Source organism: Periplaneta americana, chromosome 4 (assembly GCF_040183065.1).
Source record: "Periplaneta americana isolate PAMFEO1 chromosome 4, P.americana_PAMFEO1_priV1, whole genome shotgun sequence".
Taxonomy (NCBI): Eukaryota; Metazoa; Arthropoda; class Insecta; order Blattodea; family Blattidae; genus Periplaneta; species Periplaneta americana.
The window spans coordinates 164362744-164376442 of NC_091120.1; the positions used below are offsets into that span (position 1 = coordinate 164362744).

The 13699-nt window shown below is 34.1% G+C and overlaps 1 protein-coding gene across 2 annotated transcripts in view; it reads right to left on the minus strand.

Moving 5' to 3' along the window:
- Positions 1 to 477: 477 nt before the first annotated feature.
- LOC138698389 (lipase 3-like) overlaps positions 478 to 13699 on the minus strand; it is a 50725-nt gene continuing 37503 nt past the window's right edge. For both annotated transcript variants that reach the window (XM_069824260.1, XM_069824261.1), the window contains exons 6-8: positions 11629 to 11787; positions 9227 to 9311; positions 478 to 873 (exon numbers count right to left, since the gene is read on the minus strand). In XM_069824260.1, the coding sequence (XP_069680361.1) occupies positions 722 to 873; positions 9227 to 9311; positions 11629 to 11787 (396 nt within the window). In that variant the 3' untranslated portion in view covers positions 478 to 721. The remainder of the gene's footprint in view (positions 874 to 9226; positions 9312 to 11628; positions 11788 to 13699) is intronic.

Genomic DNA, 13699 nt, shown 5'->3' on the forward strand with positions numbered 1-13699 from the left:
AGTTGTGTGTTGAGAATATCGTTGGGGTGTATTTTCGTGTGTCAGTATTTTTCATATTGTTCTAGTGTGTTGAGTTTCTGGCTTTTTGGTTGGATGTGCAGTATTTCCATGTCTGTGTTGATGTCTCTGTAGGTGTGGTTGGCATTTGTGATGTGTTCTGCAACCACACAGGCGTATACAAACTCAAATGTAACACCTGCAACAACTTCTACATAGGACAGACAGGCAGATCATTTCAAACACGTTACAAAGAACACATCACAGCCATAACAAAATTACAAAACACCTCCACATATGCAGAACACATCACAAATGCCAACCACACCTACAGAGACATCAACACAGACATGGAAATACTGCACATCCAACCAAAAAGCCAGAAACTCAACACACTAGAACAATATGAAATATACACACACACTAAAACACACCCCAACGGTATTCTCAACACACAACTCAATTTCAAAACACATACACTCTTTGACTCTACACTACGAACGCACCCACATAGGAAACAAGAGGCGCCAAGACCAACAACGACCAGTTCCGAAGATGACCGAAAATAGGTCGAAACATGTTAACAAGGTAGGTTAAAATTTAACACAAGGAAGTTCTTATCATACATATCCCGAATAAGATTATTATTGTGTCACGGCAGTGAGAATTACTAGATAAAAACGATGCGTTACAAGGGACGATTCAAAACAGTTGATCTGGTAAATCAACTCACCGTTCGCGGCGACAGAGCGTCGTGGTCGCTGTAGTGCAGTGACACAGGTACCTTCACGTTGTGCAGCTTGTACTCAGGGGGTGACGCCGAGCCGTAGCGTCGCTTGTTCTCCATTTTGCCGTAGTCGTACTGGCGGAATCGACCTACATAAAATACATACAATAAATTGTGAGCAAAATATATTACTAGGGACTGTACTTTTACCAGATGGCTACATGTTTAAGTAGGCTTATTACTGGAGTTTTTAAGTGGACGACGCAAGCGATGTTCATCAGTTGCACTCAAAGTAAAATTTTACCTAATCGGAACGTATCAGTTGCGCTCGGCGATCAATTTCCCCGATGCAGCATTTTATAGAGACTTAGAACTCTCCGTAATCGTATCATTAAATTGGTATCGGTACTCGTCAGTGTTTAAAATAATCGTATCATTAAATTGGTACTCGTCAGTGTTTAAAATAATCGCATCATCAAATTGGTACTCGTCAAAGTGTTTCAAATAATCGTACCATTAAATTGGAACTCGTTAAAGTGTTTAAAATAATCGTACCATTACATTGGAACTCGTTAAAGTGTTTCAAATAATCGTACCATTAAATTGGAACTCGTTAAAATGTTTAAAATAATCGTACCATTAAATTGGAACTCGTCAAAGTGTTTAAAATAATCGTACCATTAAATTGGAACTCGTCAAAGTGTTTAAAATAATCGTACCATTACACTATTGGTACTCGTTAAAGAGTTTAAAATAATCGCACCATTAAATTGGCACTCGTCAAAGTGTTTAAAATAATCGTACCATTAAACTTGAACTCGTTAAAGTGTTTAAAATAATCGCACTATTAAATTGGTACTAGTCGAAGTGTTTCAAATAATCGTACCACTAAATTGGAACTCGTCAGAGTCTTTCAAATAATCGCACCATTAAATTGGAACTCGTCAAAGTGTTTAAAATAATCGAACCATTAAATTGGTAATCGTCAAAGTCTTTCAAATAATCGAACCACTAAATTGGTACTCGTCAAAGTGTTTAAAATAATCTTACCATTAAATTGGAACTCGTTAAATTGTTTAAAATAATCGCACCATTAAATTGGTACTTGTCAAGTTGTTTCAGATAATCGTACCACTAAATTGGAACTCGTCAAAGTCTTTCAAATAATCGAATCATTAAATTGGAACTCGTCAAAGTGTTTAAAATAATCGTACCATTAAATTGGAACTCGTCAAAGTGTTTCAAATAATCGTACCATTAAATTGGAACTCGTTAAAATGTTTAAAATAATCGTACCATTAAATTGGAACTCGTCAAAGTGTTTAAAATAATCGTACCATTAAATTGGAACTCGTCAAAGTGATCAAAATAATCGCATCATTAAATTTGAACTCGTCAAAGTGTTTAAAATAATCGCACCATTAAATTTGTACTCGTCTAAGTGTTTAAAATAATCGTACCATTAAATTGGAACTCGTCAAAGTGTTTAAAATAATCGTACCATTACACTATTGGTACTCGTTAAAGAGTTTAAAATAATCGCACCATTAAATTGGCACTCGTCAAAGTGTTTAAAATAATCGTACCATTAAACTTGAACTCGTTAAAGTGTTTAAAATAATCGCACTATTAAATTGGTACTAGTCGAAGTGTTTCAAATAATCGTACCACTAAATTGGAACTCGTCAGAGTCTTTCAAATAATCGCACCATTAAATTGGAACTCGTCAAAGTGTTTAAAATAATCGAACCATTAAATTGGTAATCGTCAAAGTCTTTCAAATAATCGAACCACTAAATTGGTACTCGTCAAAGTGTTTAAAATAATCTTACCATTAAATTGGAACTCGTTAAATTGTTTAAAATAATCGCACCATTAAATTGGTACTTGTCAAGTTGTTTCAGATAATCGTACAACTAAATTGGAACTCGTCAAAGTCTTTCAAATAATCGAATCATTAAATTGGAACTCGTCAAAGTGTTTAAAATAATTGTACCATTAAACTGGAACTCGTCAAAGTGTTTCAAATAATCGTACCATTAAATTGGAACTCGTTAAAATGTTTAAAATAATCGTACCATTAAATTGGAACTCGTCAAAGTATTTAAAATAATCGTACCATCAAATTGGAACTCGTCAAAGTGTTTAAAATAATCGTACCATTACACTATTGATACTCGTTAAAGAGTTTAAAATAATCGCACCATTAAATTGGCACTCGTCAAAGTGTTTAAAATAATCTTACCGTTAAATTGGAACTCGTTAAATTGTTTAAAATAATGGCACCATTAAATTGGTACTCGTCAAAGTGTTTAAAATAATCGTACCATTAAATTGGAACCCGTCAAAGTGTTTCAAATAATCGTACCATTAAATTGGAACTCGTTAAAATGTTTAAAATAATCGTACCATTAAATTGGAACTCGTCAAAGTGTTTAAAATAATCGTACCATTAAATTGGAACTCGTCAAAGTGTTTAAAATAATCGTACCATTACACTATTGATACTCGTTAAAGAGTTTAAAATAATCGCACCATTAAATTGGCACTCGTCAATGTGTTTAAAATAATCGTACCATTAAACTTGAACTCGTTAAAGTGTTTAAAATAATCGCACTATTAAATTGGTACTAGTCGAAGTGTTTCAAATAATCGTACGACTAAATTGGAACTCGTCAGAGTCTTTCAAATAATCGCACCATTAAATTGCAACTCGTCAAAGTGTTTAAAATAATCGAACCATTAAATTGGTAATCGTCAAAGTCTTTCAAATAATCGAACCTCTAAATTGGTACTCGTCAAAGTGTTTAAAATAATCTTACCATTAAATTGGAACTCGTTAAATTGTTTAAAATAATCGCACCATTAAATTGGTACTTGTCAAGTTGTTTCAGATAATCGTACCACTAAATTGGAACTCGTCAAAGTCTTTCAAATAATCGAATCATTAAATTGGAACTCGTCAAAGTGTTTAAAATAATCGTACCATTAAATTGGAACTCGTCAAAGTGTTTCAAATAATCGTACCATTAAATTGGAACTCGTCAAAGTGTTTAAAATAATCGCACCGTTAAATTGGTACTCGTCAAAGTGCTTAAAATAATCGTACCATTACACTATTAGTACTCGTCAAAGTGTTTAAAATATTCGTACCATTAAATTGGAACTCGTCAAAGTGTTCAAAATAATCGCATCATTAAATTTGAACTCGTCAAAGTGTTTAAAATAATCGCACCATTAAATTTGTACTCGTCTAAGTGTTTAAAATAATCGTACCATTAAATTGGAACTCGTCAAAGTGTTTAAAATAATCGTACCATTACACTATTGGTACTCGTTAAAGAGTTTAAAATAATCGCACCATTAAATTGGCACTCGTCAAAGTGCTTAAAATAATCGTACCATTACACTATTAGTACTCGTCAAAGTGTTTAAAATATTCGTACCATTAAATTGGAACTCGTCAAAGTGTTCAAAATAATCGCATCATTAAATTTGAACTCGTCAAAGTGTTTAAAATAATCGCACCATTAAATTTGTACTCGTCTAAGTGTTTAAAATAATCGTACCATTAAATTGGAACTCGTCAAAGTGTTTAAAATAATCGTACCATTACACTATTGGTACTCGTTAAAGAGTTTAAAATAATCGCACCATTAAATTGGCACTCGTCAAAGTGTTTAAAATAATCGTACCATTAAACTTGAACTCGTTAAAGTGTTTAAAATAATCGCACTATTAAATTGGTACTAGTCGAAGTGTTTCAAATAATCGTACCACTAAATTGGAACTCGTCAGAGTCTTTCAAATAATCGCACCATTAAATTGGAACTCGTCAAAGTGTTTAAAATAATCGAACCATTAAATTGGTAATCGTCAAAGTCTTTCAAATAATCGAACCTCTAAATTGGTACTCGTCAAAGTGTTTAAAATAATCTTACCATTAAATTGGAACTCGTTAAATTGTTTAAAATAATCGCACCATTAAATTGGTACTTGTCAAGTTGTTTCAGATAATCGTACCACTAAATTGGAACTCGTCAAAGTCTTTCAAATAATCGAATCATTAAATTGGAACTCGTCAAAGTGTTTAAAATAATCGTACCATTAAATTGGAACTCGTCAAAGTGTTTCAAATAATCGTACCATTAAATTGGAACTCGTCAAAGTGTTTAAAATAATCGCACCGTTAAATTGGTACTCGTCAAAGTGCTTAAAATAATCGTACCATTACACTATTAGTACTCGTCAAAGTGTTTAAAATATTCGTACCATTAAATTGGAACTCGTCAAAGTGTTCAAAATAATCGCATCATTAAATTTGAACTCGTCAAAGTGTTTAAAATAATCGCACCATTAAATTTGTACTCGTTTAAGTGTTTAAAATAATCGTACCATTAAATTGGAACTCGTCAAAGTGTTTAAAATAATCGTACCATTACACTATTGGTACTCGTTAAAGAGTTTAAAATAATCGCACCATTAAATTGGCACTCGTCAAAGTGTTTAAAATAATCGTACCATTAAACTTGAACTCGTTAAAGTGTTTAAAATAATCGCACTATTAAATTGGTACTAGTCGAAGTGTTTCAAATAATCGTACCACTAAATTGGAACTCGTCAGAGTCTTTCAAATAATCGCACCATTAAATTGGAACTCGTCAAAGTGTTTAAAATAATCGAACCATTAAATTGGTAATCGTCAAAGTCTTTCAAATAATCGAACCACTAAATTGGTACTCGTCAAAGTGTTTAAAATAATCTTACCATTAAATTGGAACTCGTTAAATTGTTTAAAATAATCGCACCATTAAATTGGTACTTGTCAAGTTGTTTCAGATAATCGTACCACTAAATTGGAACTCGTCAAAGTCTTTCAAATAATCGAATCATTAAATTGGAACTCGTCAAAGTGTTTAAAATAATCGTACCATTAAATTGGAACTCGTCAAAGTGTTTCAAATAATCGTACCATTAAATTGGAACTCGTTAAAATGTTTAAAATAATCGTACCATTAAATTGGAACTCGTCAAAGTATTTAAAATAATCGTACCATTAAATTGGAACTCGTCAAAGTGTTTAAAATAATCGTACCATTACACTATTGATACTCGTTAAAGAGTTTAAAATAATCGCACCATTAAATTGGCACTCGTCAAAGTGTTTAAAATAATCTTACCGTTAAATTGGAACTCGTTAAATTGTTTAAAATAATGGCACCATTAAATTGGTACTCGTTAAAGTGTTTAAAATAATCGTACCATTAAATTGGAACTCGTCAAAGTGTTTCAAATAATCGTACCATTAAATTGGAACTCGTTAAAATGTTTAAAATAATCGTACCATTAAATTGGAACTCGTCAAAGTGTTTAAAATAATTGTACCATTAAATTGGAACTCGTCAAAGTGTTTAAAATAATCGTACCATTACACTATTGATACTCGTTAAAGAGTTTAAAATAATCGCACCATTAAATTGGCACTCGTCAAAGTGTTTAAAATAATCGTACCATTAAACTTGAACTCGTTAAAGTGTTTAAAATAATCGCACTATTAAATTGGTACTAGTCGAAGTGTTTCAAATAATCGTACCACTAAATTGGAACTCGTCAGAGTCTTTCAAATAATCGCACCATTAAATTGGAATTCGTCAAAGTGTTTAAAATAATCGAACCATTAAATTGGTAATTGTCAAAGTCTTTCAAATAATCGAACCTCTAAATTGGTACTTGTCAAAGTGTTTAAAATAATCTTACCATTAAATTGGAACTCGTTAAATTGTTTAAAATAATCGCACCATTAAATTGGTACTTGTCAAGTTGTTTCAGATAATCGTACCACTAAATTGGAACTCGTCAAAGTCTTTCAAATAATCGAATCATTAAATTGGAACTCGTCAAAGTGTTTAAAATAATCGTACCATTAAATTGGAACTCGTCAAAGTGTTTCAAATAATCGTACCATTAAATTGGAACTCGTCAAAGTGTTTAAAATAATCGCACCGTTAAATTGGTACTCGTCAAAGTGCTTAAAATAATCGTACCATTACACTATTAGTACTCGTCAAAGTGTTTAAAATATTCGTACCATTAAATTGGAACTCGTCAAAGTGTTCAAAATAATCGCATCATTAAATTTGAACTCGTCAAAGTGTTTAAAATAATCGCACCATTAAATTTGTACTCGTCTAAGTGTTTAAAATGATGGTATCATTAAATTTATATTCGTCAGAGAGTTCAAAATAATAATCTTGTACCAGTAACTTTCAAATTTATTCTTAATGTTTATAATAATAACTAATGCTTTGGAGGAAATGTAATGTACTAATATTTTCTAGTCTACGTTAAGAAATCAGCTCTTCAACGTACTGTTTGCGTTTTTTATATTTCGGATTGACTCCCTTATGTTAATTTTCTATATCATTAAATTTAATATAAATGTAAGTTACTGATTACTATTTCAATGATACCGTCTGCAAATTTGTAAATATGTAGGTATACACTGTTAAAATGCAGTGAGAAATCTCTATGAAATGCCTCACATGCATTTGTAATTCTTTCAGAAGTAATAGAGTTCGAAAAAGGTGAATCAGATTACATAAATTTCGTAACCAAATAATCTGGTGAAGTCTGTTAGTTTTGTACCGTCTGGTTGAATGCTTATCAATTCAGAAAAGATATCTCCAACTTCAGCAGGATCGAAGAATGTTAAACCAAACGTCCACTGTAACCACTTTCCAATTTCAGTATGCTCATTATATTCAGACGAAAGACCTCCACCACGGCTGAGATAAAACTACAGCCTATGATAAATGATGAAGGCCACATGCAGGGTACGAACTAAGATTTCTGATGAGGGGGATAGAATTCTAGATAGAGAAAGCCATACATAAAATTATTATCATCCTCATTCGATACGGCTCAACGCTTGGTCGCACTGAGTTGCTTGTCTTGCAGCTTGATAATAATAATAATAATAATAATAATAATAATAATAATAATAATAATAATATTATTATTATTATTATTATTATTATTATTATTATTATTATTATTATTATTATTATTATTATTATTATTATTATTATTATTATTATTATATCCATGAGCAGGCTTAAGATAAGATGTGTAATTCCTAAGTTATTGATTGTTGTCAGCTTGTCGGTGATTATAATACATCAATATTATTTTCTTTGCTTACCTTAGACTTTATAAAGTATACTCGTGTTAAAATAATAAAATTATATTTTGTGAAGGGGGGATAGAAGTTATCCCTGGCAGGGATGTTAATATGCACTTATGAGAGGGGGGTAACTTTGCAACAGGGGGGAAATCCCCCCCATCCCCCGTTAATTCACACCCTGGCCACACGTTATTCGCGGCTTTATCAAAAACGAGATGCAAGTGTTTCCTTATAGTACCTGTACCACGCGCCAAATGTCACGCCAATATAGTCTATGAATAACTAACCTTATTTCCGTACGTCCTGGATAGAATACGGTTCCTACTTTTTTTTTTTTTTTTATTCAATGCAGTGGCACTTGACTAGAGTCATTGGCCGTACAATGGCGATAAAAACTAAAAGGAATGAAAACGAAATAAAGTGAACAATGTGCAAGGAAACTATGAAGGAATGGATTCAGCACTGCTGCATTCTGTCTCTGGCCTCCCAGTACCTATCCACAAAGCCGACAGATGAAAGTGCTGGACAAGTCTTAATGTGGTTTGAGTCCATGGTGTCGGAACATCCACAGAGCATGCAGTGGGGGCTGGATAATACAGCCAGGCGGTGGAGGTGATTAGCCAGACAGTCATGAACGTCGCAACAGCTTCTCTTCTGGGCCATTCGGGGAGAGTGGAGTTTAGTGCGTCCTTCCAGTGTTTATCTTTAATTTGGTCCTCCAAACTTTTATGGAAACATTGTCTCACTCGACTGCTTATATTTGTAGATGCTCTGTGGAATGGCAGCATGTTAGAAAATGAAAGGGGGATAGTTGTTCCTTTCTTTGCCAGAAAGTCTGCTGCTTCAATCCCGGCAATACCGCAGTGATAAGGTATCCATTGCAGATGTACAATTTTATTTAGTTTCTTGATGTCTTCTCTGCATTGTTGAATGTCATTATTAGCTGGTTGTAGTAAGTAGTTTCCAATTGCAGATATCGCTGCTTTTGAGTTACTGAGGACAATGTTTGGAAATGGGAAGGACCTGCACAACAGTTGTTTCACAGCAGTACATAAGGCTCTTACTTCTCCATCAAAAGGTGTATGGTTCCTACTTATTACTATTGTTATTATTGGTACTTGTTTACTGTTTAGCAAACTATCAACAAAAGTAGTTGTTCTTTTAAGTTTTTGCATTGTTTTGTAACATGAAAGAGTTTTTCTTCAGTCTATACTTTCACATAGTTCTACACAACACTCATAGATGTCTGTTGCAGACTTTATTTATCAATTACGTACTTCCGTCAGTTTTTTATAGGGAAAAAAATTTTCTTGACTCACCTGACTTTACCATTTGTGAATAGTGATTAATAACCTTGGTGGAACTGCCTGCAGGAGTGTGCCCCAGAAAAACCGGAATCATAGACTGGAAAAAAAAAATTCGAGAAAACTATTCAGATTAAATTTTTAAGAGAATCTTTTTTTTTTAGTTTATTTATACACGCTTTAACATCTGTGGTCATATCGCGTGTCTAAGATCTGTGGGTATAGGCCTATATAACAGTAGACCAGGCCTGCACAAAGGTTTGCGCTCTCCGAGCCGGCTCACAGCTCATGAGCGGAATGCAGATATTAGCTGCGCTCTGTATAAGGGTGGACTGGAAGAAGGGGTGATCTCGTACAAAATATACACAAAAGGAAGTACTAATACGAGTGTTTATGGAATGAATTCCCGTTCAGTGTTTGCAAAACTATCTTGGACTATTATTAAATAATAAAGAAATATTTATTTTATAGAAATAATAGAAATCTACAGCTACTTAAATGTACAATATCATTTTGTTATATTTTTAATTATCAGTACATCAAAACGAGGTTTTATGCTGTTGGCAGCTGAAAGGAACAGTAGTCTACTGATCGTAATGAAACATCAATTACAGATGTTCGATGTCTGCCTTTATTAAAGTTGATTATAGAAAACAGTTGCTCACAAATATAAATGTTGAGCCAAACATTGCAATCATTTTCACAGCCAGCCTGTGTAGTCGTGGATATTATTGCAAATGTTTAGTCTTGTAAAACTCAACCAGGCTAGTAGTATTATTCAAACGATCTTTAGCCCTTAGGTCACATTGAAGATCAATAAGTTCGAGCTGTAAATCGTTAAATGTTAAATGTTATGTTCCGTCTTTTAGATTCCTCCATACTGTACTGTAGCAGTAGGTAAGCAACATGAAATAATTACTGAGAATAGGCCTACACACTGCACTTCACTAGATAGCTGAGTGGTCGTTTCCCTCTCCTCTACCTACAGCAAGTCTATGTCATTCTGACGTATCTACCTCTCCGTTTCGGCGAGCGGTAAACACAGCTCTCCCGCTCCGGAGCGCTGTTTGTGCAGCTATGCAGTAGATCTACCTCCCCAGGAACATAAAAATTCGCCTTGTCGGAGAACATCACAACAAGAAAGATGGATTTCTTTGAATTTGGTGCAGCAACCATTCACACATTAGGGGACCGGGATCCTGTAATATGCTCAAAATTTCAATTTTTGTTTTTTTTATTGATTCATATTCTCTGAAAAATTATTTTTCCAACGTTATATCATTTATGCACATTATAATAAGTTATGGAAATACATTAAAAAAATTTTTATCTACGATGAGGTACATGCAGCTGGGGTGTTCTGATAACTTTGGCAGCCATTTTCCGCAATTTTGCATTTTTCTCTATAAAGTGTACCATAGCTCAGCTTCTAGTGCTTAGATTTATTTCAAATTTGCTGTGTATAATTAGTTGATATTGTAGCGTACATTTACACAGGTTTTTTTTTAATAATGGTTTTTAAAGCATATTTCTTAAAAATATGTAGCAAGAAATGGGGTAAAAATTTACATGTTCAAAAAAAATCATAAATTTATAAAATATTGTTATTTTTGAAAATGCTTCCATCAGATTATTTATAAAAGTATTAGAAATAAGCTGTAAAATGTTCATTGTTCTACACCAAACAGCTTTACAGAAAAGGTACAGTAAACATCAATAATTAAACATGTGTTAAGATAGGAGATTCCCGGTCCCCTCAAAAACTTTGGGCGCTGGTTCGTCCTCCGTTACATATTGGAGAATCTATAACTTCTAAGGATGGAATCTTTTTACTTTCCAAACTTTTATATACCGTGCTCCGGCGAAGTGTGATTCAGAAAACAGTTCTATCGTGATTCATAAAACAGTTCTCTCATTGACTCCAGACTATGGATATTAAGTAAAATCAATAAAGCTCGAAATTTATTTGAGGAGTTTTGATTCTGATTACAGCATTTGAAAGCTCGTTGAATGTGACGTATTTTTATACTGCAATGTAGAGCTATCTTTAATAACATTCATAGTAACGGAAGTGTAAAATTTATACGTGACGCATTTTTCTGTTTTATCTGCCAAAATGCATAAAATTAAAAGAAGTACGATGAAACAATGACCACAGTATTAATTTCTTTATTCTTTAAACGTATTTCATGCAATACCTATATCATATTTTTATGTATAACGTAACTCTTACCAGTATACTTACTAATCATTCTGGTTGCGGTCAAGGCGTCTGACCTGTTGAATGCGTATGACGAGAGTTTCGTGACAAGTTTCTCCAGTGCACGGGGGACATAGACGTCAATCACGTCAATAGTGCAGGGGTGAAGGTCGATATTGTAGCTAATTATCTAAGTGCACAACAGAGAGGCACTTACCGTATTCATCTGCGTCGTATCAAATCCTCCGATGTACAAGAACATAGTCTCGCAAAACAATTTGGCGAAGATCCAGTGCCTGCAAAGAGCGCGGCTAATACCGACGAATGGGAAATTGTTGGGCATGAAGTTAAACAGCCCGAAAGTGTTGAACGTTCTCTGTTAAAAAAAAAAAAACAAGAAATATTCATTTTAAACGAATTTTACTGTTCATATAAAAGATCTGTGAAACTGTAGAGGTTACACAGATACTGTCTCATAAAAGTAATATCGGTTTTGGAGCAACATTTCATTCACATGTGCTGTCGGTTGTTCTGTATGGCTGTCAAACTTGGACTCTCACTTTAAGAGAAGTGTTCGATAATAAGATTCTTAGGAAAATATTCGGACTAAGATGGATGAAGTTACAGGAGAATGGAAAAGTTACACAACGCAGAACTGCACACATAATGTTCTTCACCTAAGATATTTAGGAACATTAAATCCAGACGTTTGTGACGAGCATGGCATGTAGCACGAATGGGTGAATATAGAAACGCGTATAGAGTGTTAGTTGGGAGACCTGAAGGAAAAAGACCTTTGGGGAAGCCGAGGCACAGATGGGAGGATAATAATAAATGGATTTGAGGGAGGTGGGATATGATTGTAGAGACTGGATTAATCTTGCTCAGGACAGGGACAGATGATGGGTTTATGTAGAGCAGCAATGAAATCTACGGGTTCTCTAAAAGCCATTTGTAAGTAATTATGTGACAAGAAATTAATCTAATCTTGAACGAAAATGTCATTAGATTGTATGGTATTGAGCCACCTTTCAGCGAGGTTTGTTGTACCAGTTTCTAGTATTTGATGCTAAGAAATCTGTGATACCCTTTTCAATGACATCCGAGTTTTTTAAATTTCTTCTATGCAGAAAATGAGCCATGGATCGAAACATAGCCTATGGTAATCTGAAGGCGCAAGATCTGGGCTTTATGCCGGGTATGGAAGTAGTTGGATTGCTCCCAATTCTTGGGTTTTTTCATGGTTGTTCGAGCGATATGTAGTCTCGCATTGGTCTGTTGCAAGAGAATTCTACTTGATTAGATAATACCGGGTACCTCTCTCTTAAAACTTCATGAACTCATCATAGCTGTTGAGAATAAAGACCCGTATTCTACTGCATGTCCATTTAGAACAAACTCCCAGTGAATAACACCTTCAAAATTCTACCAAACACATAACATTACTTTAGAATCGAACTGATTTTAACTATCACTTTGGATGGTGGATGGGAATCGAGCCACTGTTTTGATGTGTTAGGGTTGCGGTAATGTAAATATTTTTCATCACATGTGACAATTCTACTGATAAATCTATCGCCAATGGGACTGGTGATAAGATACTTAATGTGGAGATGTGTTGTATTTTTTGAAGAAATGAGGTCATCTGACAACCTTACTTACTTACCTACCTACTTACTCACTAACTTACTTACTTACTTACTTACTTACTTACTTACAGGCTTTCAAGGAACCCGGAGGTTCATTGCCGCCCTCACATAAGCCCGCCATTGGTCCTTATCCTGAGCAAGATTAATCCAGTCTCTACCATCATATCCCACCTCCCTCAAATTCATTTTAATTTTATCTTCCCATCTACGTCTCGGCCTTCCCAAAGATCTTTTCCCTCCGGCCTCCCAACTAACACTCTATATGTATTTCTGGATTCGACCATACGTGCTACATGCCCTGCCCATCTCAAACGTCTGGATTTAATGTTCCTAAGTATGTCAGGTGAAGAATACAATGCGTGCAGTTCTGCGTTGTGTAACTTTCTCCATTCTCCTGTAACTTCATCCGTCCTAGCCCCAAATATTTTTCTAAACACCTTATTCTCAAACACCCTTAACCTTTGTTCCTCTCTCAAAGTGAGACTCCAAGTTTCTCAACCATAAAGAACAACCGGTAATATAACTATTTTATAAATTCTAACTTTGAGATTTTTGACAGCAGACTGGATGATGAAAGCTTCTCAACCGAATAATAACACGCATTTCCCATATTTATTCTGTGTTTAATTTCTTCCTGAG